We start from the raw sequence: 21,878 nt of genomic DNA, 5'->3' as shown, positions 1-21,878 counted from the left end.
TATGAGACGTTTGATTTTACTGGGGGGAGGTTGGTAAATTTGCCACTTCTAGAAGACTGAAAATAGCACATTCTGCTCTGAATACTCATGTGTTCATTCTTTTTCTTTTCTACTGTTCACTGTGTGCAAGCTACACAATAGATAATTATACCTGAAAGAGACGAAAAAAAATCTTAGCTCTTTTTAATATTAATTTTCAATTTTATTTGCTTCATACAGTACTATGTAGGCAGTCAGTTTCACATATTTCCAAAATAGTGAGTTAGGCCATAATTAGACTCTGGCTTCTTTGGTGAATTTTTTTTTCTGTTTATTTGCAAAATTGTGGAACAACGCTAAATATCCAAGTGCTTTATGGAGAGTCACAAAATATAGAAAGAGAAAGTATAGCCCTAGCAGTCACTCAGAAATCCAGTGTAAATAGCTGACTTGGTTTCAAATGTTGTGTTGTATGTATTTCCTGTTATTTCTATATATGGGGCAAGGATATGTTTAGATTGTATAATGTGATGAGGTGAAAAGGAATATAGCATAAGAATACTTAAGAAAATTCTGTCTTTCTGTAGTTTTGGCTCTAAGCACTTTTTCAAGCACTTTTAATACATGGATAAATCTGGATTTTTTTTTTTAAACAGTTAATAGCAACCACTGCCTTTCACTAGGGATAGTTATGAAAATGAAAGTCCTTTTAACTGAATTGATTGCTAAAAGTAAGTACCTGCATTCAAATAAACCCACCAAAAAACCCCTGATGGATACTGACATCCGAGAGAAACATGCAGGGTGGTCACTGAGGAGTGCGTGCTGGGGCGAGGGGGAGCCTTGGCCATGTGTTTTAGGAGGTGTGCCTTCAGCAAGTGAGCAGTGCAGAGGGTGGTTACAAAAGGGAAAGGAGCAGGAGATAAGAGGTATCTGTAGCAGCTGTGCTGACACCATGACCCTCAGAAAAAGCTGAGTTGGGGCTTTTAAGCCAAGTAGCCAAGAAAGTTTTCTTTACTTGCTTTTCTTGTGGTTGGATTTTGCCTAAGTTCAAGAAATAGCAATATGTGTGCTCACATGTACATTGTATATGTGTGCGTATCTATACATACTTGTGTGTGTAAGTATATACATACACACACACTTGCTGAGGGCCTCCATTTTACTGGGCCTTTAGTTTGTGGGTCTGGGCCTCCTCTTTCTCTGAGTGGGCCACCACCTCTCACGGGTTCTCTGCTCTCTGGCCCTCCCCTTCCAGGGGCTGGGATGCTCTGGGCATCCTACTCCTTTGGGCCTCCCCGTTCCTGTGGGCCTCCCTGACCTTATCCTCTGAGCCTATTACTGCTCCAGGCCTCCCTGTGTGAGCCTCCCTCCCTTTCCAGCCCCCCCCCCCCCCCCCCCCAACATGGTCTCCCATGTTTTTGGGTCTCCCTGTCTCTCTGGCCCTCCCTCTCCATGGGCTGGGATTTTCTGGGACTCCCGCTTTTATAGAGGCCTCCCCTTTTTGGGGGGGCTCTGCTTGTGAGCCTCCCGCTTGCTCTGGGTTTCATTGACTCTTGTTCTCAGTCTCTGAGGGCTTTGAGTCTCTAAGCCTCCCAATTTTTTGGGGGGCCTCCAACAATTTTGTTGGGGCTCTGACTCTCTACAAGCCTCCACTATGTGAGCCTCCCACCTTTTTGTTGGCTTCCCACACTTTCAGGCGCCCTACTCTTTTCCGGCTCTGCTTTCCCCCCTGCCTCCCCAGTGGGCCTCCCACACACACACTCATTGGTCTTCCACTGTGCGAGTGTCTCCCCTCTCACTGCGCCTCCCCCTCTGTGGGCCGCCATTCTCCATGCCTCCCCCTTCCTTCTGGCCTGGGCCTCATAATCTTACAGACCTCCACTGTGTGAGCCTCCCACTCTCTGGCCCTGCCCCTCACTAGGCCTCCATTCTGCGCCTTGCCCTCAGATGTAAGTATCTCTATGTTTCTATACTTGTGTTTATATTTGCCTAAAAGCTGCATGGCAGGCAGCTGGGTTACTGACAGAGCTTTGTCTTCTGTCAGCCCCAGTTCTGCAAAGGGGTTCTGAAGCTTTGGGTTGTGGGAGCTGCCTTAGGAGTGGGGAGAGCCCTGCCTGCTCCTCAGAGCGAGGGCCTGAGGGGCTCTCAGCAGCTCCAGCTCATGCCACTGAGCCCTCTGTGACCACAACAAGGACTCACTGTGGCTTTTTACAAGAAAACGGTTTATTGAAGTATTAAATAATTGTAAAACTTCGTGAAATCATCACCTTTGAAGATGGGTGTTCTGAAGCAGGAGGTAATCCTGGCTTCATCATACAGTTTCTGTTTATTCAGACAACTCTGTATTGTTGTCCATTAAAGTAACCACAGTATGTAGGATGAAAGGTGAGAATATAGAGAAATATATAGGCCCATGTGAAACAAGGGAAGGGTTGCTCCCGTACAACTGGCATCTGCCGCATTCTGTCCTAGCATAGCATAGGATAGATACAATGAAAGGGCTTCAGGCTAGAGGTTGGATGTAGCAGAGCTGGTGACAAACATGAAGAAAGGTGCTGAAGTAAATCAGAGTAACTGAGTAACTAAACTGGAGTAACAGAATCTATACTATGGAGTTTTTCCACTTCCTTTAAACCTCCGTTAGCTTTTCTGAAAGTCCATATCTAGCACATATACTGCAGATCCAGACCTTGAAAAGTGCCTCAAGCCCAGTCCCTGAGTTTCAGTTTTGTTCTTCATGTTCCAAATGTGGGAGGAATAGTATAGTAGTATGATTGCTATAACTCCGTTCTTCTGCTTCCTAAATAGATGGGATATAGCAGAAGTTAGAAATGTTTGTTCTCCTATGTTACTAAAGGTTTTTTAAAAAAGTTACTTGAGTTAGTTGCATGCTGAAAAGTGAATGACTAGAATCTAAGAAATTCTGTGTTTGTGTTACCTGTGGTTTTTAGTTAAATACAGTTAGCTCAAAAATTACTTTACTTTCTCCTGGATATTGATGTCTTTCATCTGTATCAAACTGCAATGGTATCGGCCCATCATGGAAGGCAGAGAGGAGCACTGTCTGCACTATTCCTGAAATGCTTGGGGTGATGCATATGCCTTTCTGTATTACAGTTCCTGTATTTCAAGCAGTACTTGATGTTACATAATCCCTAAGCTGTTCAAAACCAGCAACAAGTTGTTTCTTTTACTGTTTCTGCCCATAGTGAGTAGTGGTCTCAATTTACAGAAGACACTGAATTAGGGTATTTCTAGCAGCAGACCAGCTGAGACCCTTTGAGTCAAGAAGGAGAAGGGTAATTCAGGCCAGGCAGCAAACAGTGTGCCTAGGATCTCTCGATAAAGCAAAGGGGCAGATGGAACAGGAACATGCCTATGGAACTGTACTCCTGCTGAATTCACCAGATTAATCTTGCTATTTTTGGGGGGTCTAATTTCTTCTTTTAGTTACTCATTCGCTGCTTTTGTCCTTTGACTATTCTGTTGCAAGGTTGGGTTTACTAGGATACTTTTTTTTTTTTTCCTTCCCCTAGGGCGATATCTAAACTCATGGTGGCTTCTGTTTATGGAGATATTTCCAAGCTGATGACAGTTTAATATTCTGTAATATTATTGACCTCATGACTGCTTGCATGAAGATCACCAGAGAAAGGAGAGCTATAGAAATATCTATCTCTGATGGAAATGAAACTGTGATTTTTATCATTAGCTTGGAGACTTTGAGCTTGTGGAAGGTGACTGGTTGCATGTGTTCACTTATTGTTTAGGAGAGGGGTGTGACAGTGTGGCTTCTGCCTGTTTATCATATCTGCATATTCCAGTTTGAACTGAGGGGGCCAGCACTGAATCTTAGAGACATTTCTCTTGCTGTTCATTCAGTCTGTGCCTTACTAGTTTGTTTGCCAGCAAGTGAGTGTCATCTTTTTCGTGTTCATTTGTCTTCCACTGAGAGAAAGGAAAGGGGTATGTATGGGAGTTTGCTCTAAGTCCTGTTGTGAATCTTATACCCAAGCTGCAGAGCTCATATTTAAATGACTGTAGTTTGTGTTTAAACCATATAGTTATTTACTTATATTGCATGTTGTCTGACCATATGGTTCATGCAAGTGGGACACAGCTGTTCAAGTAAGTGTATTTTCCCTCTTAGTCTAATGGCTTTTTAATTTGACATGACTGTGACTCTACAGGAGCTGGAGTTAGACCCCCTCAGTTTATACAGTATGTTGTTAGCTAGAGTAAACAGCTGATACTAGGACCAGAATGTATCACCTGCATCTACAGGTGGCTTGGTTGTCTTTCTCCTTTCTGTATACTAAAGTTTGCTCTTGAGACTTCAATGTATACATCTACAGTGTGGAAGGCTTGAATAAGCTGATAGTTGTCTGACTGTTGTCATACCTGCTGAAAAAGTTTAAGCTTTTAGCCACAGGCTTAGTCTGATGGTCTAGTGAAGATGTGGAAAAAATCCATTTCCTCATAAAGCTTTCACACTAGTTGTATAGTAGCAGGGTTTTGGTGAGATCCTGTTCTTGCTTTGCTCTGTATGAGATTCCTTTGTTTTGTTGTTGTTGCCATCCAGGCTCTCAATTTTGTGTTTACATCATCCTGTTAAGTGTATTTGATGTGATAGTAATCCTGATTCCCTAGGTTATGTCAGAGATGCATAGGCACTCCGTGATTGCTTGGCATACATGTCAGTCATGGTTGTTGCACTGCAGGAACATGGTGACTTAAGCCTCTGTGCTGCATCAGCCAGCTCAGGATGTGCTCATGTGTCATGTAACGTGATAAGAGAATCATCTTTCCCTGTAGTTTGGTGTTCTGTCCATCTCTGGAATCTTTCTCAGAACAGAGTAACTGCTTCCTGACAAAGATGACAGGTAAAACCTCCACCGATTGACATGTTCCCATACCCCCACGGTAAGATGCAGCTAGCTGTTTATCCCTGCCTGTTGAGGACCAAGGGTTTACAGCTGGTTTGTCCTATCTGCCTGGCAAGGCTGGCTAGTTCTATTTGTGGCTCCAGATAAGAGCTGATAAAAAACCAAAGGGCTGAAAATGGTGCGCCCTGTCCCCCAGAAGGTGAGCTCTGCCGGCCTCCTGATAGGCAAAGAATTTCAGGCAGTCAGCAGCTGACTCGGAGCTGGAGTTAACAGGGGAATGATGGACAGGGGAGGGATAAGAAACATTTAGGAGCGCTACTTCAGGAGCATGGTTCAGAGCAGTTGTCTTTTGCTGTTTTATAACTAGAAGTCACTTACCTTGCTAAGAAATTACACTGTTGTGTGTTATAAACGCAAGTTTAATTGGATTCTGCGTTACCTCCAGTTGTAATAAATAAGTCTTAATTTCTATTTTACCAGGAGTACACTACTCTTACCATACCAAATCGTTAATGGTTACCAGGCAATGCAAGCAGCAGGCAGAGAGGAGGGAGGGTTAGATGAGGAGGTTGGAGAGAGAACAGACTGACCTGGAGACCTCATTGTTTTACTTTTTGTCTTTTAATAACCATTAACATTAATAAGAATGAATTAGTAGCTTATAAGAAGTAAAAAGCTTTTCTTGTAACCATCTATGTACATGAATAACTCTTCTGGAAAAATTAAGACTATTCACTGCAATGTCTATTACATATGTAAATGTGTGTGGGATCAGGCCTTAAATTACAATGTGCATGAGCAGAGATTTTAGTATCTCATTTTAAATTGTGATCTGATACAAATGATAATTTTCTATCATTGTCAGTTCATTACAGTTCATTTTACCCTATTGCATGTACTAGGAGAGGAAACTTTGAGGCTAGCAAAATTGCTATAAGAAGACTTCATTATTAAGCCTGTGATTCATCTTCTGGGTTAGAGCGAAGTGCTGGTTTCAATACAGTGTGTTGCTTAACAGAACAAGCTTTAAGCTTTCATAGTAACAATGTAAATGTTTATATAGCTTGATTTTTATACAGGTAGAGATCGGTTGCATTATCTTAACAAGGCAGTGTAGTATTTGTGGGAGTATTTCAAATAGCAGACGGAGTACCTGTTCTTGATCTTGAATATAAATTGGAAAATATAGTTACCTTCCATATGGTAGTCTAAAGTAAAAAAAAAAAAAATCTCATACATAAGCAATCCTGCCATGAGAATATGGATGGTGTTCCTAAAGTTTTCTAGTCCTCGCTATGTGGCATATAAACGTCTGTAATTTGATTAGACTATGTCAGATGGAAATGTTTCACTGTGTATGAATGTTTTACATGGTATAGTGATATCAGATATCAAAAGGCAATTACCAGCTAATATTCTTGCTAATTATAAGGCATAGCCAAGTCTTGACATACAGGAAGCATTCTACAAACGCAGAGTATACCATGGAGAAGAAACTTTTAGCTTCTTTTGAAACATTGTTACAAATGAGCATAAAGCAGTTTCTTAATTGTGAAACAAATGTACTAATTTTCCTCTTCTAGGTTAGATGTCTTTCAAGCTTATTTAGGAAAGCCCACATCTATATGTACTTCCAGAATCCTTTGTGGTATGTTTAGGTTCCAGGCACGGGTCTGTTCCTTTGATATGATGACTTTTGCAAGGCTACATCATCTGTAGTTCAATGAGCTTGAAGGGGGGAGGGTTCCTAAGTTTAGATTTTGGGATGCTCTGTAATCTTTGACTTTGAACTGGATCATCCTCCCTTGAAGGACTAGGAAGAAGTTAGGGTCATGTAAGCAGACACTGTATCAACAAGCTGGAATGTGTTTTAAATCATTACTTCTTTGACCTTTGATCTGTCATCAGATTCTTTCAGTGGCGGCAGGGGGAGGCTGCAAACTGGCTGCTGGGTAGTTAGTGCTATTAATAGTTCAGTGTCAGTGGATGGAAAGTTTAAATATGAGGACATTCTTGTAGTAGATATCCAGTGCAGTGTTTGAAAATGTCTCTGCATTTCTACAAATATTTCTGAAACAGTGACTGATCTGTGGACACAGTAACGTAACTGGTGGATAGAATGTGCTCCTTCCTGGGAAATTATACGAGATCCTTTGAATCACTGAACCAAAGAGCCTACTTTATGTAAAAGCTCTCCAGGTTCGTAATTCTCTTTCAGTACACCATGGTTCTGCTTGCCAGCTTGTGAACTCCCCTTTTCAGCTTGGTTATTGAAACAGCCTTCAATATTATTAAGTCTTTTGATTTTTCTCCAGAGTGTTTGTATTTTTATTTTTTTCCTAAACCTGAGTGGCTTGGCTTTCATTTACAGAAAAGGGCATTTCTAGTCATTAAAACATAAAACATTGGAAAATATGAAACTGAAATGCCCTATCAGCAGAATACAAATTAAAAGGACGGAAATGTTACAGTATCCTGGTTTGAATGGCCAGGAATTTGGGGATCTGACTCAAGATCTTGAAGGATTACAACTCTGCATCCTTTATCCATGGTAGAAAGTCCCATGGAGGGGAATGAGGAAGAGTAAGTTGAGATTTTAAGGGTGAAAAGGAAAGATAAGAACTTGTTGCTGAAGAGATTAATGTACAAATCAAGTTAAAAAGCAAAAAGGGGAACATGCTGTTATCTGTGCGCACAGGAGGACCTAATGAGGGACAGCAAGAACACGTTTAAGGACAGCAAATCAGGTTTGAACAGTATAGAAAATCCAGGGAGCAATTCTGCTCTTCCTGGGAAGCTAACCGAGGTTAAAATTTCTCCTGTGACAGGATTCAGATGTGAAGTCATGCATTCAGGTAGCTTGATATGAAAGCAAGCCTCAGCTGCACCTGTGAGAGTACCTGCCATTTCTGTATTTGCATATCTTAGCTGCTGTGTCTTGAAGCCTGTTCTCTTTCTTGCAGTGATTCTTATTGGTATTTCACTTCAGGTTCAGGTAAGGCCCTGAGAAGTTTGCTGTAAAATAGGCTGGTTTCTTGCAAAACGACCCTAACTCTCCTGTAACCCATGAGCAGCAGGGAGAGCTCTGTCTCTGTGGTAGTAGCCTTTGGAATGGCAGTGGGGTGTTTCAGGGGTGCAGTAGATTGTAAACTATATCCAATCCCTTGGCAGTGGAAGCTACCAGTCATCCTCCACACTTGTGGAAAATAGTCTCTGTAAGAATTGCTGAGGATCCCTTGCTCCCTGCTGAAGAGGCACAGTGGGTGAGGTGACTGTGGGCTTTGACAGTAGGGCTCAAATTATACCCATAGTTCTATCTCACACTGTTCTCCCATCCTCTGACCCTTTCCTGCCCTTCTACTTGTTTTCAATAGCAATGTCCTATTTTATTTGGGTCTTTTTTTCCAAATTATTTTTCCATTTTCATATAAAACACTGAATTGTTAATTTTTGCTTTAGATGTTGACAGGAAAAAAAATCCCAAGCAGTTTCATCTGATTCTGAAGTGGATCCTTTTTTTGCTATTTAGGTTTTAATGCTATTAATGGCAATTGGTTGACACTGATCTCAGTTTAGTTGGGCCTGAGGTCTCTTCGGTGACCAAACATTTGACAGGAAATGAAATTAATTGCACTACTTGGCTGATGTTGATGAATGCTGACAGATGCCATGTCAGATTTTAACAAGCTACTGGATCCCTTTGAAAGTAGAATGCCAGCAGGATGCTTTACAGGTGCTTGATGAGTAGGGCAGAACATCCTTACGAGAATATGGAAAGTTGCTTGGGTTTGTTGTCAGTGTATCCTTCATTTGCCTGGCTTGGATGAGGTTTATTTTTGTTCTATTCTTACATCCTTGGTTTGCTTATTTATGATCTTTTTAGAGAGATCTCTCATCTAGTTACAGCCAAGCTATCCCAGGCTAAACTTTGACATTTTTCCACAGATTGCATTTTCTTCAAGGTTCATTTCCCACAGACCCATAAATGACTTTGATCTCCACCTAGTGCTTAGTTTAATGTGAAAGGTGTTTTAAGTGGTTGAATGATTCTTGCCATTGTTTCCATCCTGGTGCACAAAACATAGATATTTCAGTTGGGAAGCTGTCACACTGCAACATTATATAGGGCTGCTGTTTGCTGTTGAGCTCAGGTACTAGCTATTGTCTGTTAGATTGCTAGAAAGACTGAAATATATGCATGTCAGGTGCAGACAGGAAAGCTTCCCTGTGCAGTATTGTTTGTATCTCCAGTGTTAAAGAGAAAACCAAAGAAAGGTGACCTTGTAGCACTAAAGGCAGTGTCATGGCATTGATTGGGAAGTTGATTAAGTTAAAACTCCGAGCTCGTCTGAAACTCAGTCATCACTAGTGGTTTCAGTTGAGTGAATGCTTGCATTAAACGCTTAGGGGTTTCACTCAAGTACACCACTGAAAATTACTTGTGTCATAATGACAGTGGCATGCAGGCAGGATGTTTGAAACGGAGGGTCAAGGTTTTTCAAGGGAAGAGAAGAAGGACCTGGCTGGAGCCTAGATGGTGCTTCTCATGGGGATCCCACACCAATTTAGAAGAAGGGAGAAGTGCAGTATTGTCTTTTGCTCAGGAAGTATTTCAGCTGCTAAACCTTTTTTTTTCAGCTGGTGACTAGATAACGAAGCAGATTTTAACATCACCTGTATTTGTTCCATATATATAAAGCTTTTTTAGACTTCCCAGGGTTGTTTCTAAAGTCAGTCTGTTGAAATGAGAAGATATTTCAGAACCACTGGGAATGCTGGACACAGTTCCAAACAGCTTGGATCAAAATGCATCTCTCCTCATTGTACGGCAAGAAAATTTCCAGTGACAGGAGTGTGACAAACAGTTATCAGGATCTCTGTTACCGCTTTTGCAAAAAGCTGTATGCCATTTCTTAATGGTGCCTTGTAATCTTTCTGCAATGGCAGTGCTGCAGCATGGCTTCTGAGATTTACCATTCTCATGTGGTCTTCTGATGATACTTTGACATACATTCCTTCTTTAAATGACGAATGTCAGCAAGAAAAGTGTTGATAAGAGGAATAAAACAAAGGCAGAGAAAGAGTTCATTTGAAATGTGGAAACTTTAAACTTCAATAAGAACATGAACCTTGCTTTCATCAATACAGGATTTGTTAAGCTCTCTCTTAGGCAAAAAAAAGAAACAGATTTTTCCTGTGTATTTGTTTAGATGTAGGTGATAAACTGAAACATTGCCAAATTCCTTTCTGCCTTCAAACAAGAAATCCATTATGTCCTAAGAAATAAATGTTGTATGAATATTTCCCTGCTTGAGAACAGCACCATTATTCTATGAAGCTTAGAAATACAAGAAAGAAATAAAACCCCAACAGGAAATTAAATTTGCACCTTATTTAATGCATGGCGACAAAGCAGATCATTAGACTTTTCTTAATGAATAGCATTCACTTCTGCAAACTGAGAGCCCATGCTCATAGGGTCTGCTTGTGTGGTTTTGTTTCTTCAGTGTTGAAACAATTTTTACTTAACATCAACATAGAGTTATTTTACTAAGGACCTGTTTTTTCAACTCTCACTGACAAAGACCCTATGGAAATATTACATAATGCTCAGTAGGATCAAATCCTACTTCCATTCACTTTGAAAAAATCTGGTCTCTTCATTTTCATCATCTCCGCTCAAGCTTGAAAGTGACTCAGCTTAAGAATGGTCCTGGTCCCTTGGAGATCACAAGAAACTGCATTGCTCTTGAGCAGCTACATTTTGTCATAATAGCCCAGGCTTGCATACACAGACCCTGTAGCTCTGAGAGGTGACATCAGCACTGACGGTATCTCCAATCTTTTTGTGCTCCAAGGATGCAAAGTAGTAGCTCCAGACAGTAGTTCAAGAGAGAAAAATCTAGTAGGTAGGTGTTTTCCATACAGTGGGAGGCAGAACTGTATTCCAGCTTATTCCATTCACAAGAGAGGCAGGATCGTCTGTTTGGAATATGAAATTCTTTGATATACAGACGCTGAAAAAAAGGCTGAGTTTCCTCCAGGAGCTGTTGAAGATAATGTTTTTCTTTTTTGATTTAAAGAAAAATGCTGGGGTTTTTTGCCTCTATGCTTGTGGTGCCTCAAGGAATAGAAATGGTTCCCAGTGTCTCCTGTTTCAGAAGGGAGGTTCTAGTCATGTGAAACAATTTCTTCCATTGTATCAAGCAGAAAGGGTCTTGGGGAAATGTAATTCTTCTGTAGAACTATTTCCATGCACTGGATTTTTATAGAATGCCTCTTGCTTTTGTCTTCTCAGACATGAATTGTGCATCGCTATTGGCTGCACAAAGTAATTCTTTTGAAGTTGTTTTTCCCATCAGTATAGGAAAAAACAAAAGAACATCATTTGATGTTTCCTATTAGCTGTCATCATTTTGGTATTATTTTTTCTTTGATGACATGATATTTGTATCACAGCAATTGCCTAGATCACACTATTAGGATTTATTGTACGTATTTAGCCATCACAGCTGGTTTCTTTTCATTGCCTCTGCTGTTTGTGGCATGAATGACATTGGGCAGATGGTCTTTCTTTTTAATAAAAACAATCACAATTCGTCCATCTTTTCTGTGGTATTTCTACAGTGGTCATAAATGTGTGCTAAGACAACATGTTTAAGCTTGAGGGGATTTGTTGTCAGAATCCTGACTTCTGCACAGTTGCAAGAAGGAGGAAAAAGAAAAGCAAGCTGTTTAAATCTCTTCCTTGTTTGTACACCGCATTGTACCCCAAGTGTGGATACAGTCATGTTCATCCTTTCTGATCTGATCTCTGACTCAAAGTGAAAGCAGCCAGCTGGAACAGCATTTTTCCAACCATGGATGTTAACAGTCTGGGTGACCCTTGTTTCACCCATGTAGCTTAAAGCTGTGATTAGTGATAGGAACACATGTGCTAAATTGACTGCAAAAATCCGTTGCAATGTGGAGTTGCCAGGACTTGTCTTTAATTCTTGCAGATTGGTGTGTGCTTCCTGCTGTGAGAATGCCAAAGATGATGAATCTGCTGGTTGTTCACATCCTAAGCAGTTCTGCTTGTGCCTGAATTCATGACTTGCCAATATGAGAGAATTTAACTCATTCTGAGTTATTGACAAAATAAGAGACTGGGTAGAAAGGACACCTCATAAAGAAAAGGGCAATGGAGGGAGCCTCTTTTTAATAATAGTAATTACTGACTTTAAAAGACTTGCCAAATAATTTTATCCCCCATTTTCATCTCTAGACTTGAATCTCTGTGGCCCAGCAAAAGGGATGGAGCTTAATAATTGTGAGTTTATGAACCCTTTCATTCAAAGTTTGTAGTGTTTTTTGCAAGCAATGATCTGCCGCAGACCTCTGTATGATATGTTGAAGCTGTATTTTCAGAAGATGGTAGAACAGAGGTTGCATTGAAAGTTACTTTTGATCATCCTACCCTATTAGACCCATTACCTAGGCAGGTAAAGAGGGTCATAGTGACTAAAAGAGTTTTTCAAAAGGTGACTCATTGGTAGAACTGGGGACTGTAGCAAAGAGCCAGAGAGTTCATATATGCAGCTTCTGAGGCAGATCCAGCAGCATGCTGAGTGCCTTCAGCTTGAAGCTGAAATATATATAGACACGGACGTTAAAGCTACAAGCTAAATTACAAACTGTAATTTAAATACTGAGTAGTCCATAGCTCTTTATGAAATTTAGCAGCTTCTGAAGCATCTAGTATTGACCACTCCATGATAATACTGCAGTACATACACTGTAACCACAGGATCTAGCAGTCTGAATACTGAGGTAATCCCTAACAAATATTAGACGTTAAAGTAGAATTCTCAGTGACTCCATGATTTAATTGTAAGGATCCACCAAAGGTAACTTAGAAAAGCAAACCTATTGTAAGTAGGCTCAGGTTTCACCTCTGGACCTCCAGTGAAAAACGACTGGATGGTCCCCAACTCAGGAAGAGTCTAAGGTGATGTGGTGTAGAGGTCACAGAATTTTCTCCCTAATAGTTACATGATATTGTACTGTTAGTTTAAAAATAATATTTTAAACAAAATGGAGATCAGTAGAAGAAAACAGAAGAAAAAGGTTTTTCTGGAGGTATACCTGAAAACCAGCTTGGAGCAATTTAAAGCATTATAATAGAGCCTTAACGATAGTTCTCTGTAATTCTCTTAAGTCACTGATAATTGAGGTTTGGCTGCTTGTGGATTTAGTGCCACCATGAAATGTAATTTGTTTGCACATGGAATATTAACACTGTTCTATGCAGAAATGTAAAACCGGAAAAATGCTAGTACTGATACTGCTTTAATTCTAAGCTGCATTTTAGTGCATTCTGTTAATTGTTATTCTATTAATTATTGTTACAGTAACAGTCATTAGGTCCCTGGGGCTTGACAACAGGCAAATGGAGAATTTGCAATCCCTGCCCCAAACACCTTGCAATCTTATTGTCAAGGCAGGTGGTTAATAAGATATTAGCCCATTATAATGGGGAAGAGAACGAATGTTGTGCACAATATCATGCTTGGTATTTGTGGCAGAGAGATGAATTGAATCCACTTGCCCTGATAATCTTCCTGTATTTCATATTTTAATTTTTCAAGGACTCTGTAACTGCAGAGACCTAGAATGCTGCCTATTAATTTTTCCTTACTAATCAGAATTTCTGATATTCAATATTCCTGATATTTAATCTGAATGTACTTGAATGTTATGAAGAGGAATGAGATAGAATTGCTTGCAGAGTAAGAGTTAAGCTAGCATCCTAGACTGCTGTGAAGAGTAATTCTTACTGAATTACACAGATAAAGCAATATACAGAAGAGCAGTAAGAGTGGCTGAAACCAAAAATGCCTGAGAGCACCCGTGTATATATTTGTTTAAGAATTCATCTAGCAGCTCCTATTTATGCTTTCTCAGTGAGGTGAATAAAGAGGACTTTTTAAAGCTCACATGAAGCAAGTAGTATTTTTGGAGCTACTGTGGAACATTAAATAGGTAGGTTCAAGTCCTTTGTTTAACCCAAGCTAAAACTGAAGTGTGAAACTTAGTCTCCTGTCTCCCATGGCACTTTCTCTTCACAGGAGTTGGCTGTTATAGGGTGGATTGCTTTCTGTCTCCTGTGTTGACCAGAAATGCCAGTGTAGCACTATGAATATTTTCCTAAAGCTAAACAGTCACCTGGTGGTGATGTGTTTCGATTGGGTGAATAAGCATTTAACAGTGGAAAAAATGCCAGGTCACAGAAATCCTTGACTAGTCCTTCACCCTTTTACTGATATAATTATTTTTCCCAATAAAGTTGTACATGGCCACAAGTTTATATCTAAATATCGGAGTTGTTTATCTAATCCATGAAGTACAGGGAATATAGTACACAAAAGACTAACACAAGAACAATGAAAATTACGCACTCAAATGAAGTAGTAGCTCTTAGGACACTAATCTATTCAGAATACAGGTGGGGAATACTCTTCCATTTACTTTATTCAGTGTCCAATATGCTGCTGTATAGTTTGGCTGCATGTATCATGAAGTGTATATAGTGGAGGTGTTTCTAGATTTTTAATGCTTGGTTGTCTCTGCACTGAAGCTTTCTCCTGTATTTATGTCTAAATTAATACTGTAAATTCACCCTGAACATTTCAAAAATCATACTTTTTAAAGCAAGATGAAAAGCACTGTTGCAATGATGGTGAAGCAGCTCAGTGTTATCTGGGAACTGGAGGAGTTAATCTAGACCATACAACATTTCTAAACCATTCATTGTTTCAAAAAAAAAAAAATCAGCCCCTTGAAAGCTTCTTAAAGCACATGGTTGCAGGAAAAATGTATGCTAGTGTATAAAATAGTGAGATCTGTCCTATGTATGGAATCATATCTTTTCTTCTTCTCACCTCCAGTCCCAGAGGTGAAAGCAAGATGGAATTCGTACAAATAATTCTGATGACATGGTTAACTGGATGATGCAGGGTAACTGAGGTCTTGGTGAGGACCAAGTACGTGAAAGTCATGATTATATAGATACCTCCAGCGAAAGTCTTTATTACAAGCTCTCTTGTAGACAGAGAATACCAACTGTCTGCTGCGATGTCAAGGCATGTAGTGACAGGAGGAGAAAGCAATAGTCTGATAGAAGGGAGCAAGACCACCAGGGTCATCTCATTTGTTGGCAGCATAGGCAGTTGCTGACATCCTTAGTAGGTATATTTTTCCAATCTGTGTGTTGTTTTTTCTTCCAGTGTGTGGCTGTGACTTGGCACAAGGAGGCTTTTTCATTAAGAATGGGGAATATCTTTGCACCTTGGATTACCAGCGCATGTATGGTACCCGCTGCAACGGTTGTGGGGAGTTCGTGGAAGGCGAAGTAGTGACAGCTCTGGGAAAAACTTACCATCCAAGCTGCTTTGCCTGTACTGCTTGCAAGTAAGTCATCCCTTTCAACTAATGTGGTGTGAACCCAGAACAAGGGGAGAAAGCTATCACCATGAGACACAAGTCTCAAGACATATTAGTCTTTGAGAAGCATTGGGCTGGAAAAGATCTCCTGCAGGTCTGACTTTGACGGTCTTCAAAATTCATTTATTTGGGGAACACAGCTTTGCTGTTACATATAGTTCCCTATTCTTAGAAAGTTACTCTCATGTATGAAGGAATTAAGTACCAGGCTTACGTGTTGAGATAATGGACATGGGTTGAGTTGAGTTCAGGTAATCAGCCCAGCTTGATGGGAGACATGAGGTAAAGCAAAATTCTGGATGCTACAATAGAGAAGTCACTTGGGCTATAAGAACACTTAAACAATTAAAAACATACTGGAGACTCATTTTCACATCATGTAAGAATGCATGGCTTTGGGACAACTGTGATCCCCCTCTTCTTCCCAAATACTCTTTCTTCTCCCCAGTAAGAGAACCAGTCTTTGGTTCTACAGGGAATAAAAAGAAGCTAGTTAAGGCTGTGAGGATGGGAGAAAAGGTGGCATTTTTAACATGTATTTTTGTTTGAAATCTCACTAAGATATTAATTCAGTATTTAGGAGACTACTGGGCAGATTTTCTGTGTGCTCTCATAGCCTGCTCATTTGAGCAGTTCTATACTTGAAAATCTCAGCTGAGCTGTACAGCCTAAACTCAACCCAAAGTCTCTGTGCAGTGTTCTCTATTAGCTGGCTCTAGGCACTGAGACTATGCCAGAATTTAGGCTGTTCTTAGCATGTACCTTATTGCTGTGGTGATCAGTACAATATTTTGCATACACTACCAGAAATAAAGCTTCTGTAGGTTTTTTTTATAGGAGTGGCACATTTTCATAGTAGTAAAAATAATCTTCTAGACATAAAGTGGAAGTAAAATGATACTACAGTGCCATAATGATTCTACAGAGAGCCAATTGTGTTATGTGTATACTTACTATTTACTAAGCTGGAATTAAGATGGCCATCACGTTGTTCATTTCAGCAGTTCTGAGCCCTGCAAGTAAAATGAAACTTTTCCTCAATAAGTTTCGGTGTAATGCCTTAGGGTCACATAAGGAGCATCAGACAGAGATGTAGGTAGATTTCATAGAGAGGGAGGACCCAAAAGACAGGCCCTGTTCCTTTGTAGTTTTGGAGGGAAATAGGACAGTGGAGTTCTCCAGAATTCAGAATCTGACACCAATCCAATTGTTTGAAACTTAATGCAGGAGGATGACATGAACAAGAAAGGCAAGAATCTACACTCTGAGATAGTACCTTGTTGGAGATCACAGAATCACAGAATCATTCAGGTTGGAAAAGACTCTTGGGATCGAGTCCAACCATCAGCCCTACTCTACAAGTTCTCCCCAACACCACATCCCCCAACATCTCATCCAAACGACCCTTAAACACATCCAGGGATGGTCACTCCACCCCCTCCCTGGGCAGCCTATTCCACTGCCTGACCACTCTTTCTGTGAAAAATTTTTTCCTAATGTTCAGTCTAAACCTCCCCTGTTGCAGTTTAAAGCCAGTTAAGATCTCATCGTATGATGCATCTGGGTATTAATGTGGCAGACTTGCCAGGTGCTACCCTAATCTTTCATAGCTGTCTTTGATGAGTAGTTTAAGTACTTTGTCCTATAGCCTGGTGTATTTTTCAAGACCTTTTCTGTGGGAAGTATTTTGATTGTTTTTCCATTTTAAATACTGTGTGAAATTACTGCATGTTGGTAATCATATGATGTGCATGTTTCAGTTTTATTTCCCAAGAACATTGTGAAAGGAGATGATATAGTATGAAACGTGACATCAATTTGCTGTACATTGACTTAAATCAATCTTTTTATGTTGAGCGATTGGAATAGATTCATGAAATGCAGTATTGCTTGCTGATTTATTTATGGCCCACTTAGGAATGGCAGTGGAAAGGAAACTAGAACAATACCTTAAACATTTTGTTTTGTAGAAGCAAGCAGATGTTCATTTGTTAAGCACAGTTCTGGAGTGAGGTGTGGTGTAGGGAGGCCTGTACTCAGCACCTAAAGCTACTTACTAAAGATTTGGAGTTACTGAACCTTCTCGTTTTAATGAAATGCTCATACAAAATGTTGTTCATCCTCTGTTTTATACACCAAATAAGAGTTAACAGCAATGTCAACTTCTGCCTAACACACATTCTTAACATTTTGTTGGGTTCCGCAAATAATCTCAAACTTCCACAGTCCATTCAGCCTTTACCTTTCTCCTAACACCATCTGCACAGGTAGTAATTACAGTGGTCATTCTGTGATGTAGATACCTATTTTAAAGCTCTAGGAGAATGAATGTGGATAACATTCTTTTTTTTTTTTCTCTTCTCAAACTGTTAAATCCACTGTAATATAGTCATATATTTCATTGCTGAATACTGACTAAATGAGTGTATTTGTGAGTGACTAGCTCCACATTCCTTCACTAGCATCAAGACCGATTCTCGCTTTGAGTTCTCTTCTGTACCATTTGCTACTCACAACATCACGCTGAGCCCATCATAAATGTAGCTGTTGTGTCTAAGTGGATTCCACTGTTGTCTACTCTTTAGATAAAGTATGTTTGATAACTTTCTTAAAACGAAATACAAGGCAAGTCTAACCTCTGCTCTGCTTGCATCCATGGATTGGATTTCTTCCAGTGCCTGGCTTTGCCAAGGCCACATTGCAGAAACTATTTGGCCTGAGTTTCTGTGAAATACTGATTGCACTGGAGGAAGGCAGAAAACTCAAGGCATAGGGAACAGAGGAAAATTTCTGGCATAACCTTTACTAAAATACATTTTTCTCTTTAACTCTCCAGGCGTCCATTTCCACCAGGCGATCGAGTTACCTTTAATGGAAGAGACTGTCTCTGTCAGATGTGTGCTCAGCCAATGTCCTCCAGTCCAAAAGAATTGTCTGCCTCAAGCAGTAAGTATGCCATCTTCTTTCCGAAGCCTCTCCCTTTCCCAGGCTCATCAACATTTGGTTGAAACTTAGTGCAATATTTTATTTGTTAAAATTTTTCTTCACCTTTAGAAATGAGACCTATCTCTGGGAGCCATTTTTTTTTTTTCTTCGTGAGAGGTGTCTGGCACTACAAGTGGAAAGAGACACACATTTCAGTATGAATAAATGATTTTTTTCCCCAGTGACTGGATTTTTAAAAGTACTGATCTTCCTTTATAGGCACTGGAAAAGTACCTGATGAACTCTGAGGTTTCAGAGTTGATAGATTCTATTTTTTTGTGTGTATAATTGCACAGATTTAAGTATTCAAAAGAGGACAAAGTCAGAGGAAATTAATTTTCTTCTACTATTTAACACTTTAATTTAATTATCCTTTAAAAGGAGTATCACCAGGATTATGCCTCCAGTAGACTGATACCACAATGATATTGTGATCAGAACCTCAAGAAACCATTATTAAAAAGAGAAAAAGCAAGTTAAGGGAAAAATGAGAGAATGGAGAAAGTCTGGTAGAGAAATTAACTTGGTTTGCTGTTGGGTTTTATACTTTTTAAAGATAACTTGTAAATTACTGATATTAATCTCTGCCTCTGGTAGTTAATTTTTTTAATCTTTGGGGATTTCTGAATTGTAGTTAGCACTCTAATCTGTAATGACTTACTCAGTATAGTTTTATAATTCAAAATGGCTACAGATTTCCTTGTGACACTAGGTAGTTTTTCACCAGTCTTGGTTTTCTTCAGGGAGACACTATGTATTTTGGCTTTGAGATCCTAGGATTACAAAGTACAATGTAAAGGCAAAGTTGGATAATGTTTCTGCTCAGCAGATGAGTCGAATCTCAGGTTATCTGAATTGCCTGAGAACATGTAATCAGAGATTTAGCAAAATGGAAGATGGGAGCCATTTTTTTGTTATCATGCCTGCCTGTCTGTTGAGTGATATTTTTGCGCTATAACTGTAGATTTGGAGCTGGAAATGCATAGGCCTAATCAGTAAAGGAAGAATTTAGGAATCTGAGAAAAGCCTTACAAAACTTACAAACCAACACAGAGATGCATGAGGTACTTCAGGCACCCAGAGAATCCTTCTGAGCTAAAGGAATGATGTGGAAATTGTATTTGTTTGAATTACTGATATTTAGGAGGAGTAATTGGCAAGGAACTGCAAGGCAGAGGGACCTTGCACAGTACTGATGTTCTCTTTCTAAGCGTGTCACAGCACCAGTTCCCAAATGACTGATGTCCAGTTACAGAAGTATCTGGATCACACCACATCTGGTTCTCAAGAAGTGGTGCACTTGTCCAGCAGTGTGGCCACTTCCCGTATAGGTGACTCCAGGTGCTGAAATGCCCCCAAGCAAATGATTGGCTCAAGCTGTCTGACAGTGAGCCAGCCAAAGAGCTGGGGAGTCACTTCCTGATAGCCATAGCCTCTGCTTGAATCGTTTCTTGGGTTCCACACTGAAGCCATGGGTAGCAAGGATTATAAAACAATCTTCCCTGCTACTTGTGATGAGATTTATTACCGTTTTTTTAATTGAAATTGGGTCCTGCTGGGCAAACTGCCTTACCAGTACACACAGCAAGAAAGGTCCTGCTCTTAACAGTTTAGAGTGCATGACTTTGAAATCTCCAAGTGTCTGCCACTGTGCATCTTGTTCTTTTATGGACAAAGACTTGTAGAAAGATATAGTACGAAGTTTCTGGTCATTTTAGAGCAAAACCCTTCAAAACTGACTAATAAAAGTGAGACCAGCACGTGTTTATAAGTTCAGAAAAACACAACTGAAAGAATACCAATGAAGTGTCCTCTGTCTTCAAAGGTATGCCAGCTGCTGCTTTAGCTTTGTGCAAAAGTTGACTTAGATACAGAGAAGTCTTTCTTGCTGGCACTGAAGAGCAAATTTTAATTAGTGTAAGCTTTTCCAGGTTGCTTCCACATCTCTTCTGCTGGCTGAATCAGACACATGAATTTTTTCTAATGCTTTGCCCTTTTTTGAAAGGATTTTTTTTTTAATACAAGTTCTTTTAGAAGAGAATCTCATTCATGCTATGCATCTATTTTATATCCTGTATTGCTGTCAGTTTCCCCTGATTACTTCCAAATAGATAACTAAAGGAGGCTTTCCTTACAACAAAGAAATTTGGAAGTGAGGAATTTCAATAGACTGAAAGTATATCAGGTTTGATTGGTTTATGTAATGTAAAAGAAAGCCTTCTATCCACTGGAATGTCTGCATTAATGTTGACATGCCATTTTCTGATGTCTGTTACTTCACATAAATGAAAGGCTTAGTGACAGCTTTTCTTGGATGATTTCAAGGAAAATCAAATGCCTCTAAATGCAGGGGTTAACATCTTGAATAACATGAATCTGAATATTGTTACGCTCTTTTATAGCTCACACCAATGAAAATCAGAAGGAAAAATACAGGATTAATTTTCCTTTTTTTGTTTAACATTAGTTGGGTCCATGGTACTTATTTGCCTTATTTATATTAATAATATATTTCTTTCACTGCATATGTATTACCGGGCATAATTATAGCTATTTTCTTGAAGAACCATTTCAGTGACTCCTTTTTTTATTCTAATTTTCTAAAACAGTGTTTTTCAGCATACAGATGCTATAGAGTAATCTTAATTCATAATTTAGTCAACCCTATTCCTTAGACACTGCTAGATGTACGCAGTGCACTAGTTTTGGAATTTTCATTCATTCAGCAGGAAATAAAATACCAAATACCTGTAAATAGCTTGGCAAACAGATTAATGGGTGGTGTACATTTTTGTTATTGTTTTGTTTCATATGACAGCTTGATAAATGAAATGTGATCTGTAAAGCAAAATGACTGGGACAGAAGCAGAGAAGCACAGAAGCAGGGGACAACTAGACAACACTGGCACACTTTTGGTGTGATGTTGATGACTTGGATAGTTCAGGGTTTTCAAGACTCTGCCAAAGACGGGAAGTTATTTTCTTTGGGGTCTGATAAACAAGTAATATAAGTAATGTATCCCAGTAATTACTATTTATGTTTTAAACAGTGTCCAGGTTTTATATACAACATCACGATTGCCTGGTTTGTACTATCTTAAGCGCTTTCTGCTTTCTGTTGTGTTCTAGCTACATGCTAACACACCCGTGTTTGTTATGGTCCATATTATCTTTCCAGAGAAGCAGTTGTGCAGGCATCTATTACTTCTAAATTTTAGACAAGACTGCAACTTGTGTGCTTGGCTTTTTGGTGATGGGTGCCCTGCTTCTCCCCCTTTTTACCTTCTTTTAATTAAGATCTCCTGTATTGTATCTCTGTTCCATATATGACAGCCTCATTTTGCTGCCCCTCAGCATTTTGTATCACATATTCGGTGGACTGTTTTTGAAGGCCACCTTTAAAAATCTGCAAATTACATTTTTTTTCCTAACTTCATGCTGTAATTTAGAGTGAAAAAGAGTCAAAGCCAAAGTCAAACTTTACAATTTTTTCTTGTTGTCATTGTTATTATTTTATGTTGTTTGGGGATTCATGGTTTA

The 21,878-nt window shown here is 39.6% G+C and overlaps 1 protein-coding gene and 1 long non-coding RNA gene across 6 annotated transcripts in view; one reads left to right on the top strand and one right to left on the bottom strand.

Annotated features, from left to right (window-relative positions):
- Positions 1–21,878, top strand: part of ABLIM1 (actin binding LIM protein 1) — a 211,307-nt gene that overhangs the window by 96,167 nt on the left and 93,262 nt on the right. For all 5 annotated transcript variants that reach the window (XM_074875356.1, XM_074875353.1, XM_074875351.1 and 2 more), the window contains 2 exons: positions 15,137–15,320; positions 18,190–18,299. In XM_074875356.1, coding sequence (XP_074731457.1) covers positions 15,137–15,320; positions 18,190–18,299 — 294 coding nt within the window. The remainder of the gene's footprint in view (positions 1–15,136; positions 15,321–18,189; positions 18,300–21,878) is intronic.
- Positions 23–18,343, bottom strand: LOC141946103 (uncharacterized). Its single transcript, XR_012629727.1, has 3 exons — positions 18,220–18,343; positions 16,308–16,366; positions 23–151 (listed from the first exon to the last, which is right to left on the bottom strand). It is a non-coding gene; the product is annotated as an uncharacterized LOC141946103 (long non-coding RNA).

Source organism: Strix uralensis, chromosome 7 (genome assembly GCF_047716275.1).
Source record: "Strix uralensis isolate ZFMK-TIS-50842 chromosome 7, bStrUra1, whole genome shotgun sequence".
Taxonomy (NCBI): Eukaryota; Metazoa; Chordata; class Aves; order Strigiformes; family Strigidae; genus Strix; species Strix uralensis.
This window is presented reverse-complemented; position numbering and strand designations above follow the sequence as displayed.